This window comes from Primulina eburnea, chromosome 9, assembly GCF_022965805.1.
Source record: "Primulina eburnea isolate SZY01 chromosome 9, ASM2296580v1, whole genome shotgun sequence".
NCBI classification, from domain to species: domain Eukaryota; kingdom Viridiplantae; phylum Streptophyta; class Magnoliopsida; order Lamiales; family Gesneriaceae; genus Primulina; species Primulina eburnea.
The window spans coordinates 13,700,877-13,723,743 of record NC_133109.1 but is presented as its reverse complement, the minus strand read 5'-3'; the positions used below and the strand labels follow the sequence as shown (position 1 = coordinate 13,723,743).

The 22,867-nt window shown below is 37.0% G+C and overlaps 2 protein-coding genes across 4 annotated transcripts; both read right to left on the bottom strand.

Moving 5' to 3' along the window:
- Positions 1 to 294: 294 nt before the first annotated feature.
- Positions 295 to 5,006, bottom strand: LOC140841288 (uncharacterized). Of its 3 annotated transcripts, none has more exons than XM_073208588.1 (9): positions 4,894 to 5,006; positions 4,553 to 4,677; positions 2,449 to 2,536; positions 2,205 to 2,264; positions 1,745 to 1,807; positions 1,402 to 1,602; positions 1,202 to 1,313; positions 880 to 1,097; positions 295 to 674 (listed from the first exon to the last, which is right to left on the bottom strand). In XM_073208588.1, exons 2-9 carry the CDS (start codon positions 4,675 to 4,677, stop codon positions 582 to 584), a joined length of 960 nt encoding a protein of 319 aa, XP_073064689.1. In that variant the 5' UTR covers positions 4,894 to 5,006; the 3' UTR covers positions 295 to 581. The 3 variants fall into 3 exon arrangements, with proteins under 3 accessions (XP_073064689.1, XP_073064688.1, XP_073064687.1); XM_073208587.1 differs by having other exon boundaries at positions 4,801 to 4,968; XM_073208586.1 differs by having other exon boundaries at positions 4,770 to 4,962.
- Positions 5,007 to 8,198: 3,192 nt separating this feature from the next.
- Positions 8,199 to 8,885, bottom strand: LOC140840737 (secreted RxLR effector protein 161-like). Its single transcript, XM_073207908.1, has one exon. The coding sequence runs from the start codon at positions 8,883 to 8,885 to the stop codon at positions 8,199 to 8,201; it is 687 nt and encodes a 228-aa protein (XP_073064009.1).
- Positions 8,886 to 22,867: the final 13,982 nt, after the last annotated feature.

Sequence of the window (22,867 nt, the reverse complement as noted above, 5' to 3'; positions counted from 1 at the left end):
CCCTGCTGACTTAAGCATCGGAGTAGCCACACCGGATACCCTTCCGGCGCCCATTCACGTGGTTGTTTTTCTTGTCTGCAGATCCTTCTAAGCGTTCGAGAACCTTCTTCCTGCTTCAACGTCCAGCTTATATTTCCTTCCATACTTTTTGATAGCCGACCCGGTCGAGTCCCCGACCCGACTCCATCGTTTGACCCGGGTTGCATCAGATGATGATATAAAACTATGGGGGAAAAGAGCATGATACACTCGGGCAATAAAACTGTCTGTGTCCTATTGATGACAAGGGGAGCAGCAAAAGAAACGAGGACATGTAATTCAGAAACCAACAGCAAAATACAAGCACTGCAAGTATGCTTTACCAGATGACTCAAATCATGAAACTCATGAGTGACCTAAAATTATTAACCAACTTCCCCGATCATTTAATTATTTTCCTGGAAATGGACCACTGGTGCAAAACGGAACAATATAAATCATGATACAGATTACAGACAAAGGCATACGGGTGCCCCAATAGAAGCGCATATCCAAGATCACCACCGTATAACGTAAATATATATATTCCACAAGCAGCTAGATCAAGAATCCTGTGGAGCCTCGAACCTCGTTGGGGTATCAATTCCCATCATGCAGCAAAGCCCAGATATCAAAATTATGAGCAAAACAATTGCCTGAAACATTGCGAAAAGCATGAATTCGAGTGTCATTGATATTGAGAATGAAAAGTAACTGAAAAAATAAATAATGCAGCACAGAAACTGATAAAGAGCAGGGAACTCCAAATTCAGAAACCAGATAAGACATATATTTGCAGTCAAGCTCCATATCTCTCATAGCAAATTATATAGACATTGGACGAATATTCCACCGACTTACCACAAGAATCCCCTCCAAAAGAGATGACTTGATTTGGCAAACTCCATCACAGGCTGATAAGTTAGATGATCCATTTCCTAAGTGAGCTTCAGTAAGAAACCTTTCTAGACCCTGACGAGATGGGTGCTGGATTGATCTGAAGGGATCCGAGACATAAAGCACCGAGTATTTCACACCTAACTGCTCCACGACATTGAGAAGTTTAGACAGAATGCTACCTACATGTTAGTCAAATTACAAAGTCAAATTGCCCGCTTATGGAATAATAAGCCTGTGAAACACCGAAGTGTCTGGTTAGTAAATATTTGAAGGCCATTTATACTTTCAGACTGTCGTTGATCAGAATCTTGTGATGAATGAGAATGTCCATGGCAGAAGACAATCAGATTTGTGTTCCTATCTGAAATTTTTTCCATCCTTGAGTGAACGTAATCCTATCAATGAATTAGGTTAAATAAAAAGGACCGGCCATCTATAAGTAAACATAATGAATAAAGATAACACTGCCTTTCTAGTACTTACATGAACCGACTGAATATCTTCTAGTTTATCAAAATTATCACTCTCCACTAAGCAAGATCCCATTAGAGCAACATTGTTGATTCCCATTTTATTCTGACAAGAATCAGCAAACTCTGCCATGAGCGTATACTCAACTGCCACTTTCTCTGATGCAGCCACATATGGGAATGCCAATGAGAAGCTGGAGTTCAAAAAGGAGTCCTAAAATGAAGAGACACTATAATTAATACCCTTCCTACCATGTGCTGCAGTAATTTTTTCTCAAATAAAGGAAGCTGTAAATGGATATAATCATATAGGTTCTAAAATGGAAATTCATAAAAAACTGGACAAACTTGTTGACCTTGAGAAAGTCTACAAGTGCTGCATCTGCCTTTGTGGGTCTGGAAATATCAATAGATTGTAGCTGCCACGGAAACAAAAATTTGGATCACTGAAGAAAATGTCAGATCAAAAATAAGAAAATTGTTTAAAGAGTTGAATATTTCTTGATTAATTACGACATACATCCTTAATTTTGAATTTGTTGCCCATGCATGTCAACGGTAGAGATTTTGATATGAGAAAAAATAATGCCTCCAACTAAAGTAGAAACAGACACTTGATATCCATCCAAAGTCATGTTCATCGATTCTAAACCGAGCATCTACTGAAGTTAGGAATAAAATGTAAGCAATCATCATCTAAAATAAATATGGGAAATTTTGTCGCCAATTCCTCTTTATTTGCATGCGTATCATGGAAGAGAGAAAGGTTGCTAGCTTTTTCCTTGACAAAAGAATAGAGAAGAGAAATACTGCTACCTCTGTTCCAACAAACAGAAAGGCAAAATTCTGTGACTCTTGAGCTTCCTCTCCAGAGCACTGAAGAGGATTTAAACACTATAAGATTTCGCTTCAACTGTAATCAAAAGAATTAATGCCCTCAACTACTGAGGGAACAAATGAATTATTGATCATACTTTTTGGGCCAAAAATGCTTTGATTCTAGGATAAGTATGGCAGGACAAAATTCAATCGAAACATAAAGCAAGTGCACAGAATATACCAGGTAGTTCGACCACCTTCCTTCGGTCATCACAGATTTTGCTAAATCTTTTGGAGAGAGGGTTCTATAGTCAACCATTTCTTTCAATCTGCCAGGCCATCAGAAGCATATATGTGATGATGTGTATAAATTAGAGTGTAAAAAGTTCAAACATAAACTATTACATAAACCAGAACAGATTTTCAGAAAGTAGAATAAAGAGGGGAGGGGGACCAGGTATGAATCAAGGAAAAAGAAGTTTATTTGGTGAAAAGTGGTACAAAGAAAAAGGAAAGAAAGGCAAGGATTAAAACATGTAGGACAGGATAGTGGTGACTTCTTTGAGCTTTATTCCTCTGCTTTACCCCATGTTCAAGAAGTAGAAAGCAAGAGTTTATACCAACGTGAAAAACTGGCAAAGTAAAGAGAGAGTGGAAACAAAATTAGTCAGGAAGGTAAGCAAAGGACAAGATATTGAGACTTTGTTAGAGAATCGGGAAGAAGCAGCCCATTTTTGTCAGTTTTCCAGTCTGAAATTTGTGCTTGAGGCGGCATAGAAAAAATTGGAACAGAGCTATATTGAAGAGGGAGAGCTCTTTGAACCATAGATTTATCCATAGCCCATGTCACCTTCCCCCAGGTAAAAATTGCTTATATCGATATTGCTGCCAATATGTATATTAAAAACTATCCATACTGAAATGAAGAAAGAAACAGAACAAAGGATATCATATTGGTAGTAAGACCGTTAAGCTTGAACTCTATGAGACATAAATAAGGCTACGCCACATCGAGAATTGTAAGCTGAGAAGTGGACCCTGGACTGTAAGTTATTCAGTATCTTTAAACAATAGGCAAAAGGAATGTCATTCAACCAACAACATCATTACTATGTACTCATGTGAACCACAGGGCGCTACACAGACAGGAAATGGTTAAGAATTTCTGGCGGCAACTGGAAATTAGAGCATTCAGAATGCTGAGATTCCTGATGAATTACATATTAAAGGTAGTTAGGTCAACAAAATCCTTTAGCTACTTTAGAAAAATGATTCAATTTGAATCAAAATAGAATTCAAATTTTTAAAAAGTAGCTTGAATTTAGTCCATAAGAACAACGCATTCAAGGTAACATAAAGGTTTCTGTAAAGGATGGACACATATCAACTCTCAGATAAACGACTATAAGGATCCTATCAAGAGATGAAACAAAACTGAAGTAGCGAGTTAAACATAGACCTCATCCTCCCTTGAAGCTTGTGTCTACCTTATGTGTTAAATGACCCACATGTATTACAAACTAGCATATCCTCGCAGCGCACATCGAAAAGAAAACACTAATATGTCTAAAAGCTTTACTCATAGCACACAAACATGTGGTATAAGAATTTAAATAAAGAAAATTCTTATTAAGCTACTCATTAAGGCCTACAATCGTAGGTGTTGTCTTGGTGACTTGGTCTTGGTCAGAACTCATGGGATTCAGCATGGTCAGAACTCATGGGATTCAGCATCCGTGGAAATTACAGTTGCAACAGTTCAGAAGTTAACCATACCAATCAAGCTAGGCAAAAAAATGTGAATTTGGTGGTGACGAATTGGTTTACAATCATATAGTCTGAGTTTTTTCATGCAAGGATTTCAAAGCCCTACAGATCTATACTAATTCATACAACCCACACTCCAATGAGATGAACCAGACAGGCTCAATTGGGCTCTCGTGACATGGCAGTTAACGAGGCAGATTTGCATGTCTCAGTAATGTCTTTAATCAAACACGGAGACCTTTCCGCATAAAAAATAATCTATACTCTGCCTGACAAGGTATTACCCCAGTAGGCATAATCCCAAGTCGCCGAACATCGATGACATTACAAACTGCAAGTTATCAAGATTATGGGCCCTATCAACCTTCCAGTATTCATTTTCAAACGCTCTCTTACACCATCCATCGTTATTTTGCAGTCATACCAGCAGGAATAATGACTCAAAAACCACAAAACTGAATATGTTACAAAATCTAGTATATGTCAAGCTATAGAAGACTTCCAATTTCGAAAGACGCCACGACTCAAAAAAATTCAAAACAAGAAATAAATAAAACCAGAAATTCGCGGAATCGTACCCATCTAAATGAGGGGACCATAGGAATGCGGGGACAGTTGATTGGATAGCTATACCAAGGGGAAGTTGAGCGGCTACAACAAGCAGCGCCGCCACTACTGCCGCCGCAACTGTTTTCATCCTCATCTGAATAACAAGAAAGCGAATCGAAAGAGTGTATCAAACAAAAATGAGATAAAATTTAAATAAATCTATAGAAGAAACTTGCGGGTAATAACAGATGGAAATCCCAAAATTCTGCGACGAAACCTGGATCAAGGTTCCTTGGGATAAAGGAATTCAATTGGCAAGATTCAGTTTATATTTCAATTTCAAAATATAGAGGATAGATCCTCTCGTCACGTGTACAGTAGAGGAACCGCAGATATGGAATTGGACTACTGGAGAAGACGAGTTATTCACATATGTCCCTCAAAATTTGTCTTGATTTTCATTTTAACCCCTCATATATATACACCCACTGCATATATATTATATTATATATATATATACATCATGATTAGGTCTCTTTAGAAACAGTCTCACGAATCTTTATCTGTGAAATGAGTCAAACCTACCGATATTTACAATAAAAAAATAATACTCTTACCATAAAAAATAATATTTTTTCATTGATAATCCAAATAAGATATATGTCTCACAAAATACGATTCATGAGACCGTCTCACACAAATTTTTGTCGTATACCATTTAAACCCATGATTTTCATAATGATTTGTTATGTATGGATCTTTTACAAAATAATCCAGGATTTTACCGAGACCAACTCAAAAAATATAAATTCATAAAAAACCACTCGTAAAAGTCTTCACACATCATCTCTTGGCAAAACAAGCAGGGCTACAACATAGACTTGTAAATTTATGGTTAAACTCGAACAATTTTGTTTTAACAAATAATAAATTTTTCTGAATTTAAGAGTTAAATAAGTTAAAATCATATTTTAGTAAGGTTATGATCTAACACAAATGATTTAGTCTATCATTTAGGCTATAAATAAATCTAAATATTTAAATACTAAAACTTTAAAACTAAAAATCAAATAAAGATAAAGACTTACAATTTGTACACCAGAATGAAGAGTGAGTCTCATGTGAGACCGTCTCATGGGTTATAATCCGTGAGACGGGTCAACCCTACTCATATTCACAATAAAAAGTAATACTCTTAGCATAAAAAGTAATACTTTTTCATGGGTGACCCAAATAAGATACCCGTCTCACAAATACGACCCGTGAGACCGTCTCACACAAGTTTTTGCTCAGAATGAAAGCTTTTAATAAGAAGATTTTACAAAGAGAAAATAGAGATATGGGAATAAACTCGACTATGCTCTTAGGACAGAAACATCTCTAATATATAGATAGTAGAATCAGATTTCAAATTCTAGATTCCAAAATAAAGAGTAAACAGGGAAAGTTTTTATGAAAGCAAATAATATGTTACATAGTGGTGGTATGTCACTTCTTCACATAGTCTGAGGTGGCATTAGAGATGGTAACTTTCCCCACGAGTTTGGGGCCTCGCGGAAAAAACCCGAAACGGGGATGGGATCTCCGATTTTTTTGAGTTTGGGTTCGGGTTCAGATATTTTTTTAAAATCTCCGATGTAATTCGGGACGGGTATGAGATTATTATCCTCATCCCGAAATCCCCGAATCCGCCCCAAAAATAATATCAATAATAAAATAATAGTATTATTAATATTAATAATATAATAATCATATTATTTTTAAAATATTAATAATCTTATTATTATTAATATTGATATTGATATTAATATTAATATTGTCTCTAATAATAATAGATAATAATAACTTTTGGTTTGAGAAAATCTCCAAATTTGTCGTCGTTTTGCCATATTAATATTTTTGAAACGGAGATGGGAAGTTGATCCCCGAAATTTCGGGTTTGGGGATTCCCCGAACCCAAAAAAGCGGGGATCGGGGCGGGTGGGGTGGGGATGGAATTCGGGGATGGATATGGTAATGGCAAATCCGCCCCCGCCCTGGCCCATTGCCATCCCTAGGTGGCATGTCACTTTCTTCACGTGGTTGTAGATCCGTCTTTTCATTTGATATTACCTTTTAATGATTTTTAATTTTTGAAATACATCATCAATAAAAATTCGGGAATATCTTCATCTTGTTCTTGAGCATCTTGCATTTGCATTAGGGGTGTTCAAACTTCGGATAAAACCGAAAAAAACCGAAAATCCAAACCGAAAAAATCGAACACTAAACCGAACCGAAAACCGAATTTTATAATTCAGATATAAATGTTAAAACCGAAATTAATTTGGTTCGGTTTCGGATTATAAATGTCAAAACCGAACCGACCGAAAAAACCGAAATTAATTAAATTAATAATATTGTTTTATTTTATATTATTTATTGAGATGATATTAGTGAATGAAGAATTATTTTGAATAATACTTAGTTGATTATTGTTTATGTAATTCATTTGTCCTTTATATTTAAATATTTTACTAAGAATTCATTTAAAAAGATAACATATTATATTTTATAATATATTTATATTGTTAATTTAAATAACTGTATCAAAACCGAAATAACCGACCGAAATAACCGAACTATTTCGGTAGAAAACCGAACCGAACCGAAAAAAATGGTTCGGATATCGGATTATATATTTGTAGAACCGAAAATCGAAAAAACCTAAATAAAAAACGGAAAACCGAACCGAACCGACCGATGAACACCCCTAATTTGCATAAGTTTCATATGTTGGGGGAAAAACCCATAAATCGCAGAATCCATCACGTTAAATCATTAAGAATTTGACTGAAAACTTAAACGGAAGCGTACCTGAAACCATAATCCTGAATTGTTTAGAACGTGTCTTGATCTTCCAGATCTACACGCTCTTTCTTGAGAGAATCCTTTAGTTTCTCTTCAGAACTATTTTCTTAATAGGGGAGAGAATAATGAAAGTGATAATGCGGGATCTGAGGACCATGACCCATATTTATAGATAATGTTTATCAATATCTTCTGATATTTCTGTTTTAGCCCATCATAAAAACAGAAATTACACTCATGTCTCTACACATTAAAGGCCCACAGCCCATTAGATACATTAAAGCCCAATAACCCGAAACATTAATTGATCACTTTATTTTGGGCTTAACTTAATAGACAACACACAACACATAATTATTCACATATAAGCCCTATAAATAAATTGATCCAACAATCTCCCACTTGGGTTATATGTGCAACTTTATAATTATGTTTGTGAGAATAACCTTATGAGCTAAAAATTGTTGTCATTCCGAAATGTATCTATGACCAATCCGGTCCATCAATCACATCAACATAGGATCAAAGCAGTCTTCGCTACACTCAAGGTAACTAGACCCATCAATGGTCACATATGCCAACACAACTGAATGACATGGATCGTGAAGTGGATGTGTAGCATGGAAATTTCATGCAATGTGACCTTAACATGCCTATTTCCAACTGGTCCTCCCTTTAACCTTATTGAGATCAAACTTTAAATCATAATCAGTGTGTGATTTAACTTGAAATTTATTTCTGCATAAAATAAATTTACATAATTGTAACTGAAAATGTCTACAACTGAAAAGCATTTAAATTAACAAACTCCCACTAAAACTGAATTTACTCAATTGACATCACACCCATACTAGCAATGTGCTCATGAAGCTGTTTGGGTGGTAGTCCCTTAGTAAACAGATCCGCAACCATAGAGTTTGTACCGATATGCTCAATAGACAACTTTCCACTCTGAATTCTTTCTTTAACGACCAGAAACTTGATGTCAATGTGTTTTGACTTCGTCGAGCTCCTGTTGTTATTGGAATACATAACTGCTGATTTATTGTTACAATGTAATCTTAGTGGCCTTTCAATGCCATCAACAATGCGTAGTCCCGTAACAAAATTTTGCAGCCATATTCCATGATTGGATGCCTCATAACACGCTACAAACTCAGCTGCCATAGTGGAAGAGGCTATAAGTGACTGTTTAGCACTCTTCCAAGAAATGGCCCCTCGAGCAAGGAGATAGATGTAGCCCGACGTAGATTTCATACTATCTTGGCATCCAACAAAATCGGAGGTAGTATACCAAAGGATCTCAAGCTGATCCAACCTCTGATATGTGAGCATGTAATCTTTTGTTCTCTGTAGGTACCGTAAAACCCTTTTGACTGCTTTCCAATGTTCCACTCTTGGATTACTTAAATATCGTCCCAACATTCCTGTCACGTACGCAATATCTGGACGTGTACAAACCTGAGCATACATCAGACTCCCCATTGCAGATGCATAGGGAATCTTCTGCATTTATTTTTCCTCAAAATCATTCTTTGGGCATTGTTTGAGACTAAATTTGTCTCCCTTAGCCACAGGGGTATCTATTGGTTTACAATCTTGCATCCCGTATCGCTTGAGAACTTTCTCGATAAAGCTTTTCTGAGATAATCCAAGAATACCCAGAGAACGATCCCGATGTATCTGAATAACCAGTACAAAAGATGCTTCACCAAGATCCTTCATCTATAAATTCTTAGATAGAAATCTCTTGGTTTCATGCAACAACTCTATATCGTTGCTAGCGAGTAGAATGTCATCAACATATAAAACCAGAAAAATATACTTATACCACGGAACTTATGGTACACACAATCATCGACCAAATTCATCTCAAAACCAAACGAGATGATCACTTGATGAAATTTGAAATACCATTGTCGAGATGCCTGCTTGAGCCCATAGATGGATTTCTTTAATTTTCAAACCATATTATTTATGTCTTTGGACACAAAATTTTCTGGCTGCACCATATAAATTGTTTCATCAATGTCACCATTTAGAAACACAGTCTTTACATCCATCTGATGAAGCTCAAGATCGAAATGCGCCACCAAAGCCATTATAATCCTTAAAGAGTCTTTCAAAGAAACCTGAGAGAAAGTCTCTTTATAATTCTGTGTAAAGCCTTTAGCGACAAGACGAGCCTTATATCTTTCCACATTGCCTTTCGAATCCCTCTTGGATTTAAATATCCATTTACAACCAATGGGCTTCGTACCTTTAGGCAATGGGACAAGATCCCTTACGTCATTGTCCTTCATGGACTTTATCTTCTCATTCATGGCATCATTCCACTTTTGAGAGTTAGAACTTTCCATGGCTTGACGGAAGTTCATAGGATCATCCTCCCTCAAACCAATTTCTGCCTCATGTTCTTGAAGAAATACAATGTAATCATCTGACACTGCATTTCCCCGCTCTCTAGTGGATCTCCTTAATGGCATAGGTTCTTGAGGTGCCTGAGTTTGTTCATCTGGAATGGGAGGATCTCTAGTATTGTCTTCCTGCATTGTCTCTTGGTCAAAGTGAGGAATGTGATCCTGATCAATGTCCAAGACACCTGTTGATGCGAACACGGGTGGTCAAGTCCCAAGGAAAGCATGGGACCCTTTAGAGTTGCTAGATGGACCAATCACAAGGGGACGCCTGAATAGGTTCAAAGAAGCAGTGAATGGGCTTATGAGCAATCAAGGAGGGCTTACGTTCAAGGAGCTAAGTGCCGAAGGGTGCGTGATGCATGGGAGCGTGTTCGGGATCCAAAGGAGCATTATTCAAGCAATATATGTTGAAGAATCCCGAGAGGCTTGCACCCGGGCGGATATAAGTTACCGCCCGAGCGGATACAATGCATCCTGAAAAATAAAAATTCGAGAGCCTCGTGTCCGGGCGCACCAAAGTTACCGCCCGAGCACGACCCAAGGAAAAGTGATCGCCGAAGACCTTCCGCCCAGGCGGACATAAATATCCGCCCGAGCGGGTACTGTTCCAAGAAAATAATTCTTTCCTTGTTTAGAGTTTTGAATGGTTTGGTAACTAGATTTTGATATCCTTTTGATATGTAAAGATATTATGGACGAAATTTGACACAATACAGATTATTATTGATTAGAATACATTGTTCTTGAGATTTTCTCTCAAAAATTTAAAGCTTTTGCTTTGTTAAAAATCAAACTTATCAATGTTCATACTTTGTGGCATTTGTCGATCGTTCTGACGCGGATTGTCAAAGGCACGTTCTTTGAAGGTTCGCTCTAGTTTCGATTGTTTCATCGTGATTATTTATTACTAAACCTCGTATTTTAGGGGTGAAAATCAGACCATACTTGATTCAAAAGATCGGGACACAACAACGATTCCTAGTTCGTTATTAAATTGAGGGCGCGATTCAACTTTAATCGTGTTTGCTTTTTATTCGTATGTGGATTCACATCATTTGGTATCAGAGCTTAGGTTCATTTAATTCAAGTAACTTATCTTGTTCTTAAATTTTCAGATCTGTGTTAGTTCTTCGTCGTTTCCATATCTGTTTTCGTTTATCGTTCTTCGTCCTTCGTGAATCCGTGATTCTCGAAGAACAGTTTGATTTTTATTGTTTTTCTTGGTGATTTTCGAGATATACTCAGTCAAAAAAAATACAAAAAAAATCCGAAAATTCATCATTATTTCTTCTTGGTATCTTGTTCAAATTTCCTTTAGAGAGTCATATTCAATTGCCTCTCCCAGTAAAAAAAATATTATATACCTTCGAATTTCTTGTCTACGCAGTCCAAGTGAGTCGGTCACAATTGTTCACGAGTTTGAACTTGATTGTTTGATATACACAAATACAAAGCTTGAGCACCATTTCGAGAATACTATCAAATTTGAGTGACATTACTTGAGTGCGAGTGAATTTTCTTTGGAGTGACTAGTGAGTATTTGTTGTGAGCAAAAAAAACTAAGGGAGGAGAGAATAGTGAATTTTCTTTGGAGTGACCGTGAGAATTTGGGTGAGGACTATTTTGTTTTCTACTAACGTTTTCTTGCAGGTACAAATCTGAAATTAAATGGAGAGGGAGATCGGAGATAATTCGAACCAAGGGTTGTCCAAGGTTCAAATGGAGGCGTTGTTTGGGCATTTTAGTAGGATGATGAGGAATGAATTAGAGCCCTTACATGAGAGGTTGGTACTAGTGGAGAAAAGTCTAAGCCTAAAGATTTGGGTAGGAAAGAGGAAGAGGAAGAATATGATTTGGGAGGAGATGAGGAGAGCCAAAATGAAAATTGGGATAGGAATGAAAGAGGTAGAGGAATTGGGAGAGGAAGAAGAGAAGCCGTACGGGGTAGATATAATGGGAATAGGGAAGATGGTAACATGGGTAGCATTAAGATGAAAATTCCATCGTTCCATGGGAAATCTGACCCGGAGGCATATTTAGAATGAGAAAAGAGGGTAGAGTTTGTGTTTGAATGTCACCGCTACTCCGAACAAAAGAAAGTTAGGTTGGCGGTAGTTGAGTTTCTAGACTATGCTCTCATTTGGTGGGATCAATTAGTGACCACTAGAAGGAGGTATAATGAGAGACCCATTGAATCTTGGGATGAGATGAAAAAGGTAATGAGGAAGAGGTTTGTGCCCAATCACTACTATAGGGAGATGTTTAAGAGGTTACAAACTTTGAGGCAAGGGTTAAAGAGTGTTGAGAACTACTATAAGGAGATGGGGGTAGTCATGATTAGGGCAAATATCGAGGAGGATAGTGAGGGACCATGGCACGTTTTCTTTGTCATTTGAACAGGGAGATACTAGATCAAGTGGAGCTTAGACACTACTTGGATCTAGACGAGATGGTGCAAATGGCCATAAAAGTGGAGCAACAACTCAAGAGGCGAGGAGTTGGCCGCACCAATCAAAGTGGGAGTTCGTCATCTTCTTGGCGACCAAATGGGGCAAAACGTGATGAAAGCAGAGTGGTGACCAAACCCAAGATGGAGGCCAAGCACGAGACGCCTAAGCAAGGAGTGCAAGGTAAATCTGAAACTCCTTATACTCGATCTAGAGATACTAAATGTTTTAGGTGTCAAGGGTTGGGTCATATTGCTAGTGAATGTCCTAATAAAAGGGTGATGATTTTGAATGACTATGGTGAGTATGAGTCTCAAAGTGAGGAGGAATACGATGATGATGAGATGCCTGCGTTAGAGGATCCTGATGAGGGATATGGGGCGGTTGTAGGTGAAGCACTAGTGACTAGGCGTATCATGACTGCCCAAGTCAAGGAGGACGAGACTAATCAAAGGGAAACTTGTTCCATATTAGGTGTTTTGTTAATGACAAGGTTTGAAATCTTATCATAGATGGGGGAAGTTGTGCTAACGTGGCTAGTAGTGAGATGGTGGAAAAATTGGGTTTACCTACATTAAAGCATACTCAACCATATAGGCTTCAATGGTTGAATGATTGTGCGGAGGTCAAGGTAAACAAACAAGTGTTGGTGTCTTTTTCTATTAGGAAGTATGTGGATGAGGTCTTGTGTGATGTGGTGCCCATGCATGCTTGTCATATCTTGTTGGGTAGGCCGTGGCAATATGATAGGCGCGTGACACATGATAGGTACAAGAATAGGTATTCATTTATGATGAAAAGGATTCCATTGTTCTACTTCCATTGTCCCAGAGCAAGTGTTGGAGGACCATTTGAAAAAAAAAGAAGAGAGATGATGCCCAAAAAAAGAGTGAACTAAAAAGTGAGATGGCCTTTGAAAACAAAAATGAGATGGCTGAAAAAAAGAGTAATAAAAAGAGTGAGATAGTCATACAAAAGAAAAATGAGAGGAAAGAAAATGAGAGGAAATAGGCAAAAAAAAATCATATATGGCCCAAAAAGGTGAGTTGAAACACTTGATGCGCACACATGAACCACTTGTGTTGATTCTTTATAAAGAGATCCTCTTTAACACAAGTGATATTGTAACGCCCCGAAAATTTTAAAGTCAACGCAAACCACGTGCATGCAATTATTAAATTCTTTTGTATTTTAATTAAATGTTTTAATTACATGAATTAATTATGTTTTGCATACTTGCATATTTAAAATATATTTTTCTACATGATTACATAGAAACTGTAGTTTTTAAGGAATATTCAAGTGACGATCGAGGAACGGGGACCGAGGGCTGAAAAATAGAAAATATTTTTATTAAATAATTATTTTTAATTATTTAAAATATCGTCGATGCTTTTTAGTATTTTTGAAATTAAAGGGTTTTGAAGTGATTTTATACGCCGGGACGTAAATTTTATCGGTGTTGGTTTTTCAACTAATATACGAACTTTTTGGCAACCCGGCTATTTAATTCACAAAATATTTTTATCAAAACATTACTAATATATTTTATTTAATTCTAATTAAAGACTAATGGGCTTAATTGTGGCTTAATAGGCCTAAAGTCTAGTTAGTAATTTAATTAGAGTATATAATATATTAAAACACCTAAAACCCTATTCTAGCATAAAAAATAATCGGCCACCACTCTTTAAAAATTGGAAAACTCTCCCCACCCCTCTTTCATACAAATTACACGGCACCCACATAATAATTTTCAAGGGAGAAGCTTCAAGTTTTTGCAAAGGTTTTCTAGCCATCGTGTCCTCGCCGTCGTTCTTCGATCCGTCAACGGTTTTTCGTGTGTTTAAAACGCAAAGGCACGTCATAATTCTCCTTTTACTCATCTATCACACCATAGTATTTATTTAATTAAGTTTTGAATGAAAACAAGTTGCACCCTTGAATATTTTCGTTCATGCATCTTCGTGAATTTTTTTAAAAGCTTGATTGTGTTCCAAAACATGATTTATATGTGCTAGAAGGGGCTGCCATGATTAGGATATGTTATAGGAATGTTTTACACGAGTCTAAGGGGTCCTAGAACTACACAACATGCCACAAACAATAATAGAAACAAGTCGGGACCGAAATCAGAACGTATTGATCATGGGGCTCGGTTTAAGGGATTATCAATGCATGGCCTAGCTTGGGTCACAGCTGGGGCTCGGTTTAAGGGATTATCAATGCATGGCCTAGCAAGTTAGGACTCCACCCGTGAGTTTAGGGGGAAGCATGCGCAGGTTTCAGAAGTGCTGCCAGGGAGGAGGGGCTCGGCCAGGGGGCTGGGCTGGGAGAAACTAGGTCCTTTAGGGTCTATAGAAGGTGGTCTAGGGTTGGGGCAGGGGCTGCGAGGGGTTGGTTCAGGCAGGGCACGAGAAGAAAACCAGAAACGTGAGGGGTGTTTGAAGCGCACAGGTTGCTGCCTTCATCAGGTGGCTCGTGCGCAGGGTCCAGGGGCTGGGTCGGTCTGGGCTTTGTCTGGGCGTGGTCCATGGAAGGTTAGGGTCATGGGTGGTCGGTGGTCAGATGGCTGGAAGAGCCCTAGGCTAGTAAAGATTCCTAGTGTAGTTAGAACTCCTCACGTACACACACATGCAAACTGGGCTGCTGTTCAGCAGTTTGTTGAGCTAGCATGGGTTAGGTTCAGGGGCTTGGGCTTGGTCACGAGGGTGCCTAGATGGGTTGGCTAAGTTTTGGCTCGAGGTGGCTCGAGCCTGGCTCGAGTAAATTAGGAGATGGCTCGACGTGTTCGATAAAGGGTCAAAAACGAAAATTTAAGAAGTAAAATTGAATCCAATGGTCCACGGGGGTGGCTCGCGAATTTTGAAAGGTAGGATAAATCGTAAAATGCTATGTTAAAAATTTGGGATCAAAATAACGAGTTTTTGATTTATCCGTGATTTAATCGCCGCACGAAACGCTAATTAGCGAGTTAATTGAAACGCCTAGATTTAAGCTTAATAAAATTATGAAAATTAGGTTTCAGCTTAAATAATTACTATGAGTCTAAATTTTTAAGTTAGGAATTTTATATTGAAGTTTGAGATTTTTCGGGATTAAAACACCGTCAAAACAATTAAATAAGGATAAATGAAAAAGTCTAAGTATTAAGCCAAATAAAATTATGGAAAAATTAATTTAGGCTTAAATAGTTATTTGGGACATGTTAGAGTCAATAAATCACGAAAAAAAGTCGAAATCGTAAAATATCGAGTCTAGGTGTAAAACGGTCTTTTTACACCTAGAAATTAGTAAAGGTCATGGCAGTGCCCTAAATGCTGTTTTTATGGAAATATGATTAATTTTAAATGCTTATGAATTCTTCATGATTAAATTATGATTTTTAAATGTCTAAGGAATTTTCATGATTTAAAGAAGACATTTAAAAGACATGTTGCATGTTTGGTTTCAAAAACAAAATGTAATGTTATTCATGATTTTTCTAAAAGTGATGTGAATGAAAAATGTTGAAGGATGTGAAGTGATTGTGACTAATTCGTTAATGTTGACGATGTCGTGAGGGTTATGGTCTCAGTGAGAGCCCGACGATCGTGTTTCCATCATTACGAATATGTGGTAACGGTTAAGTGGTAACGGTTTGGTGGTAACGGAAGAATGGGAATATCGTGAGGGGAAAAGGCCCCAGAGGAAGCCCATTTATGGGAAAAAGCCCCCAGAGGGAGCCCCGACGATCGTATTTCTATTCGAATAATGATAGGCCAGGGCTTAGTTGACTGTGAGAGTGTTGCTGGTGTCCCCCGCCGCCCAGTACTGTGGTTACATGTAGATGGATCCATCAACCTTCACGATCATGATCAGGAAAGTCACAATTAACGATCTAAATTCAACAAAGGAAAAGGAAAAGGAAAAGGAAAAATGTTTATGATCATGAAAAAGGTTTTATGTTATATCATGTTGAGGAAAAAGGAAAAAGTTAAGGTTTATGCCTATCATGAAAATGTTCTTAGGCATCATGAAAATGTTTACGAAAATGTTTATGTTTATGCATCTTCATGAAAATGATATTTTAAGTACAAGTATTTTTCACTATTGCATGTGGGTTTATACGTATTATTTGGTATGAAGAATATGACGTGTTGAGTGTTTAGACTCACTAGGTGTGATTGATGCAGGTGATTGATAGTAATGTTAATGGAGGTCTTGATGGATGATCTGACTGGACTGAAGGTGCAAATAACCCATAGGACCAGCGCTTCTACTTTTCTGCACTTACAATTTATGGTTCATGATTTACGTTAAAGTTTTTACGACTTTTTATTTATGTTGTTAGAAACTATAGTATGGGCTGTATTTCTCCAATGTATAATGGGTTGTTTTATTTAAAAATGATCTCCAAAATATTTTATGAAAATATTTTTATGTATTGTAAGGGTTCGGCCGATTTAGTGAGGTTTTTTTTTAAAAAATTCCAGTACTTTTAAAGCAATAAAAAGAGCATACGTTTCAGTTGGTATCAGAGCAAAGGTTCTGTAAAGGGTTGTGCCACCATCAGCACCAGGAAGATCAGTCGTCAAGCCTCAAACTTGTAAGTTTACATGCTTTATATGATTTTATGATATTACCTGCATAATTTATGAATCACATGTTTACATCACATGTTTAATAGCTTTATGAGAATATATGATTTATATGTTTTAGAATTTTTATACGTGATACGATATGAAATAAAAAATTATTTTATTTTAACGCATGTTGGTTTGTGGTGGAATTGGATTATGTTGATTTTTGGGTTTTAGTATCGACGTTCTATTTTTGGGCTATAAGTTAATGGTGAAATATTATGAATGCTTTGGGACACGTAGATTTTCTAAGAAAATATTTATGATTCATGGTTACTAGTCGAATTAATTTTTGGAATTACTCGTAAGTAATAATTATTCGAGGACTGTGATTATCTTGGGAAGTAAGAAAATATATAAACTGGGATTTTAAGTTTGATGAAAGGTAAGATTGGTTTTAGGAATTGATTTTTGGGTAAATAAGTGTAAATTTTTGAAATTTTGCTATGAGAAACCTATAGAAGGAAATTAAGAATGACAAGAATTTATGGGCTAATCATAGGATATTTGAAAATAAGGACCAATTAGGATGATTTTTGAGGAAATTAAGAATTAATTTTGTAAATATTAGGGAATTTGGGGACTAGTTTAACATTAAGCGATAATTAAATGGTTTAAACGATAAGAATTTTGAGGATTTAGACTTTTAAGAATATTTAGAACTTTGAGATATCTTGGGTTATAATGTTATAAGGAATGTTAATCAAGGGTTTTTAAGAATGAATCGATAATAGGCTTGAAAATCTAAGCGTTAGCGCCTAGCGGATGCGTTTGGAATTTTAAGGTTGAAATTTGATAAGTCGATGAATATTTTGGGTATAAAATAAGGAAAATAATATACGATAAGTATGGCACTCCATCTTTTAATATTTAGAATTGTAAGAAAAAATTGAAATTCGAGGTTATGATAATATAATACTAAGTTATTTGGGTCTCTTTAAGTTGCGATTTGAAAATAAGGATTTAGAAAGAAAATTTAATTGGGATCAAGGAGACGTAAGGACATTCTAGAACTTAAGTTTGATCAGAGTAGCGCAGCGAAAGCGTGAATTTTTGGGATATTAGAACTAAGCCTAAACTTTGGGTTATCTAGGATAAGCGAATTTCGAGAACAAAATTCAATTTAAGGGGGGAAGATTGTAACGCCCCGAAAATTTTAAAGCCCACGCAAATCACGTGCATGCAATTATTAAATTCTTTTGTATTTTAATTAAATGTTTTAACTGCATGAATTAATTATGTTTTGCATACTTGAATATTTAAAATATATTTTTCTACATGATTGTAAAAAAATTGTATTTTTTAAGGAATATTCAAGTGACGATCGAGGAACGTGGACCGAGGGCTGAAAAATAGAAAATATTTTTATTAAATAATTATTTTTAATTATTTAAAATATGGTCGATGCTTTTTAGTATTTTTGAAAATAAAAGGTTTTGAGGTGATTTTATACGCCGGGATGTAAATTTTATCGGTGTTGGTTTTTCAACTAAAATACGAACTTTTTGGCAACCCGGCTATTTAATTCACAAACTATTTTTTATCAAAACCTTACTAATATATTTATTTAATTCTAATTAAAGACTAATGGGCTTAATTGTGGCTTAATAGGCCTAAAGTCTAGTTAGTAATTTAATTAGAGTATATAATATATTAAAACACCTAAAACCCTATTCCAGCTTAAAAAATAATTGGCCACCACTCTTTCAAAATTGGAAAACTCTCCCCACCCCTCTTTCATACAAATTACATGGCACCCACATAATTTTCAAGGGAGAAGCTTCAAGTTTTTGCAAAGGTTTTATAGCCGTCATCTTCTCGCCGTCGTTCTTCGATCCGTCAACGGTTTTTCGTGTGTTTAAAACGCAAAGGCACGCCATAATTCTTCTTTTACTCATCTATCACACCATAGTATTTATTTAATTGAGTTTTGAATGAAAAACAAGTTGCACCCTTGAATATTTTCGTTCATGCATCTTCACGAATTTTTTTAAAAGCTTGATTGTGTTCCAAAACATGATTTATACGTGCTAGAATGGGCTGCCATGATTAGAATATGTTATAGGAATGTTTTACACAAGTCTAAGGGGTCCTAGAACTACACAACACGCCACAAACAATAATAGAAACATGTCGGGACCGAAATCGGAACGTATTGATAATGGGGCTCGGTTTAAGGGATTATCGATGCATGGCCTAGCTTGGGTCTCGGTTAGGGGCTAGGAAGGAGTCCTAGCAAGTTAGGACTTCACCCGTGAGTTTAGGGGGAAGCATGCGCAGGTTTCAGAAGTGCAGGCAGGGAGGAGGGGCTCGGCCAGGGGGCTGGGCTGGGTGAAAATAGGTCCTTTATGGTCTAGAGAAGGTGGTCTAAGGTTGGGGCAGGGGCTGCTAGGGGTTGGTTCAGGCAGGGCACGAGAAGAAAACCAGAAACGTGAGGGATGTTTGAAGCGCACAGGTTGCTGCATTCTTCAGGTGGCTCGTGCGCAGGGTCCAGGGGCTGGGTCGGTCTGGGATTTGTCTGGGCGTGGTCCGGGGAAGGTTAGGGTCATGGGTGGTCGGTGGTCAGATGGCTGGAAGAGCCCTAGGCTAGTAAAGATTCCTAGTGTAGTTAGAACTCCTTACGTACACACACATGCAAACTGGGCTGATGTTCAGCAGTTTGTTGAGCAAGTATGGGTTAGGTTCAGGGGCTTGGGCTTGGTCAGGAGGGTGCCTAGATGGGTTGGCTAAGTTTTGGCTCGAGGTGGCTCGGGCGTGTCTCGAGTAAATTAGGAGATGGCTCGACGTGTTCGATAAAGGGTCAAAAAAGAAAATTTAAGAAGTAAAATTGAATCCAATGGTCCACGGGGTGGCTCATGACTTGGAAAGGTAGGATAAATCATAAAAATTCTATGTTAAAAATTTGGGATCAAAATAACGACTTTTGGATTTATCCGTGATTTAATCGCCGCACGAAACGCTAATTAGCGAGTTAATTGAAACTCCTAGATTTATGATTAATAAAATTATGAAAAATTAGGTTTAAGCTTAAATAATTACTATGAGTCTAAATTTTTAATTTAGGAATTTTATATTGAAGTTTGTGATTTTTCGGGATTAAAACACCGTCAAAATAATTAAATAAAGATAAATGAAAAAGTCTAAGTATTATGCCAAATAAAATTATGGAAAATTTAATTTAGGCTTAAATAATTATTTGGGACATGTTAGAGTCAATAAATCACGAAAAAAAGTCGAAATCGTAAAATGTCGAGTCTAGGGATAAAACGGTCTTTTTACACCTAGAAATTAGTAAAGGTCATGGCAGTGCCCTAAATGCTGTTTTTTATAAAAATATGATTATTTTTAAATGTTTATGAATTTTTCATGATTAAATTATGATTTTTAAATGTCTAAGGAATTTTCATGATTTAAAGAAGACATTTAAAAGACATGTTGCATGTTTGGTTTCAAAAACAAAATGTAATGTTATTCATTATTTTTCTAAAAGTGATGTGAATGAAAAATGTTGAAGGATTTGAAGTGATTGTGACTAATTCGTCAATGTTGGCGATGTCGTGATGGTTATGGTCTCAGTGGGAGCCCGACGATCGTGTTTCCATCGTTACGAATATGTGGTAACGGTTAAGTGGTAACGGTTTTGTGGTAACGGAAGAATGGGAATATCGTGAGGGGAAAAGGCCCCAGAGGGAGCCCATTTATGGGAAAAGGCACCAGAGAGAGCCCCGACGATCGTATTTCTATTCGAATAATGATAGGCCAGGGCCCAGTTGACTGGTGAGAGTGTTGCTGGTGTCCCCCGCCGCCCAGTACTGTGGTTACATGTAGATGGATCCATCGACCTTCATGATCATGATCAGGAAAGTCACAATTAACGATCTGAATCGACAAAGAAAAAGAAAAAGGAAAAATGTTTATGATTATGAAAAAGGTTTTATGTTATGTATGTTGAGGAAAAAGGAAAAAGTTAAGGTTTATGCCTGTCATGAAAATGTTCTTAGGTATCATGAAAATGTTTACGAAAATGTTTATGTTTATGCATCTTCATGAAAATGATATTTTAAGTACAAGTATTTTTCACTGTTGCATGTGGTTTTATATGTATTATTTGGTATGAATAATATGACGTGTTGAGTCTTTAGACTCACTAGGTGTGATTGATGCAGGTGATTGATAGTAATGTTAATGGAGGTCTTAATGGATGATCTGACTGGACTGAAGGTGCACATTACCCGAGGACCAGCGCTTCTACTTTTCTGCACTTACAATTTATGGTTTATGATTTACGTTAAAGATTTTACGACTTTTTATTTATGTTTTGAGAAATTATAGTATGGGCTGTATTTCTCCAATGTATAGTGGGTTGTTTTATTTAAAAATGATCTCCAAAATATTTTATGAAAATATTTTTATGCATGGTAAGGGTTCGACCGATTTAGTGAGGTTTAAAAAAAAATAAAAATTTCTAGTACTTTTAAAGCAATAAAAAGAGCAGACGTTTCAGATATAACCGGGTGCTTTCCGAGCATTGTTGTTTCACTTTTGCAGGAATTTGATGATATATTTCTGGAGGAGCTATCTCAAGGACTACCACCATTGAGGGGGATTGAGCACCAAATTGATTTGGTGCCCGGGAGTGCATTGCCAAATCGTCCAGCCTATAGGAGCAATCCGGAGGAGAATATGGAGCTTCAACGGCAGGTAAGTGAGTTGTTAGATAGAGGTTTTGTGCGTGATTCCATGTCACCTTTTGCTGTACCTGTTTTATTAGTTCCTAAGAAAGATGGCTCATGGTGTATGTGTGTAGACTGTAGGGCAATCAATAACATAACCATTAAGTATAGGCATCCCATACCTAGACTAGATGATATGTTAGATGAATTGCATGGTGCATGTATTTTTAGCAAGATTGATTTGAAGAGTGGCTATCACCAAATTAGGATGAGGGAAGGTGATGAGTGGAAAACTGCTTTTAAAACCAAATACGGGTTATATGAGTGGATGGTCATGCCGTTTGATTTAATTAACGCTCCTAGCACCTTTATGAGGTTAATGAACCTTGTGTTGCGTGCATGCATAGGAAAGTTAGTGGTTGTTTACTTTGATGATATCTTAGTGTATAGCAAAAACTTGGATGAGCATGTTAATCACTTGATACTTGTGCTAATCACACTAAGGGCTGAAAATTTATATGCTAACTTAAAGAAATGTGAATTTTGTACAAGCAAACTTGTCTTTCTTGGTTTTGTGGTAAGCTCGCAGGGGATACATGTGGATAAAGACAAGGTAAGTGCTATTCGAGATTGGCCAACGCCTACTACTGTTGGTCAAGTCCGAAGTTTTCATGGACTTGCAAGCTTCTATAGGAGGTTTGTAAAGGATTTTAGCACATTGGAAGCACCGATGACAGCGGTAATCAAGAAGAACGTTCTGTTCCATTGGGACGAGGAGCAAGAGAAGTCTTTTAATCTAATTAAGCATAAATTATTTAATGCTCCTTTACTTGTTTTACCTGATTTTGTTAATACTTTTGAGGTTGAATGTGTTGCTTCAGGTGTCGGTGTTGGCGGAGTTTTGATGCAAGGGGGACGGCCAGTGGCGTACTTTAGCGAGAAGCTCAATGGAGCAGCCCTGAACTATCCCACGTATGACAAGGAGTTCTACGCACTTGTGAGGACTCTAGAGACATGGCAGCACTACTTGAGGCCAAAGGAGTTTGTGATTCATATGTATCACGATTCTCTAAAGCACCTTAAGGGTCAACAAAAGCTGAACAAGCGACATGCCAAGTGGGTAGCATTCATAGAGACATTCCCCTACATAATCAAGTACAAGCAAGGTAAGTAAAATGTAGTGGCCGACGCACTATCACGGAGGTACGTACTAATCTCTACCATGGAATCTATAATTTTGGGGTTTGAGCATGTCAAGGAGTTGTATGTGCTAGATGATGATTTTAAGAGTGAGTTTGAAACTTGTATGCATGGTCCACATGACAAATTTTA

Bases quoted from the DNA above. Each gene is read 5' to 3' on its own strand.
- LOC140841288 (XM_073208588.1), bottom strand. From the start codon at position 4,677: ATGAGGATGAAAACAGTTGCGGCGGCAGTAGTGGCGGCGCTGCTTGTT. The intron at 2,537-4,552 runs GTACGATTCCGC...ATGGCCTGGCAG, and splicing joins TGGTCCCCTCATTTAGATGG to ATTGAAAGAAATGGTTGACT. The intron at 1,603-1,744 runs GTCAACAAGTTT...TCTTCATTTTAG, and splicing joins CACTTGTAGACTTTCTCAAG to GACTCCTTTTTGAACTCCAG.
- LOC140840737 (XM_073207908.1), bottom strand. From the start codon at position 8,885: ATGCAGAAGATTCCCTATGCATCTGCAATGGGGAGTCTGATGTATGCT.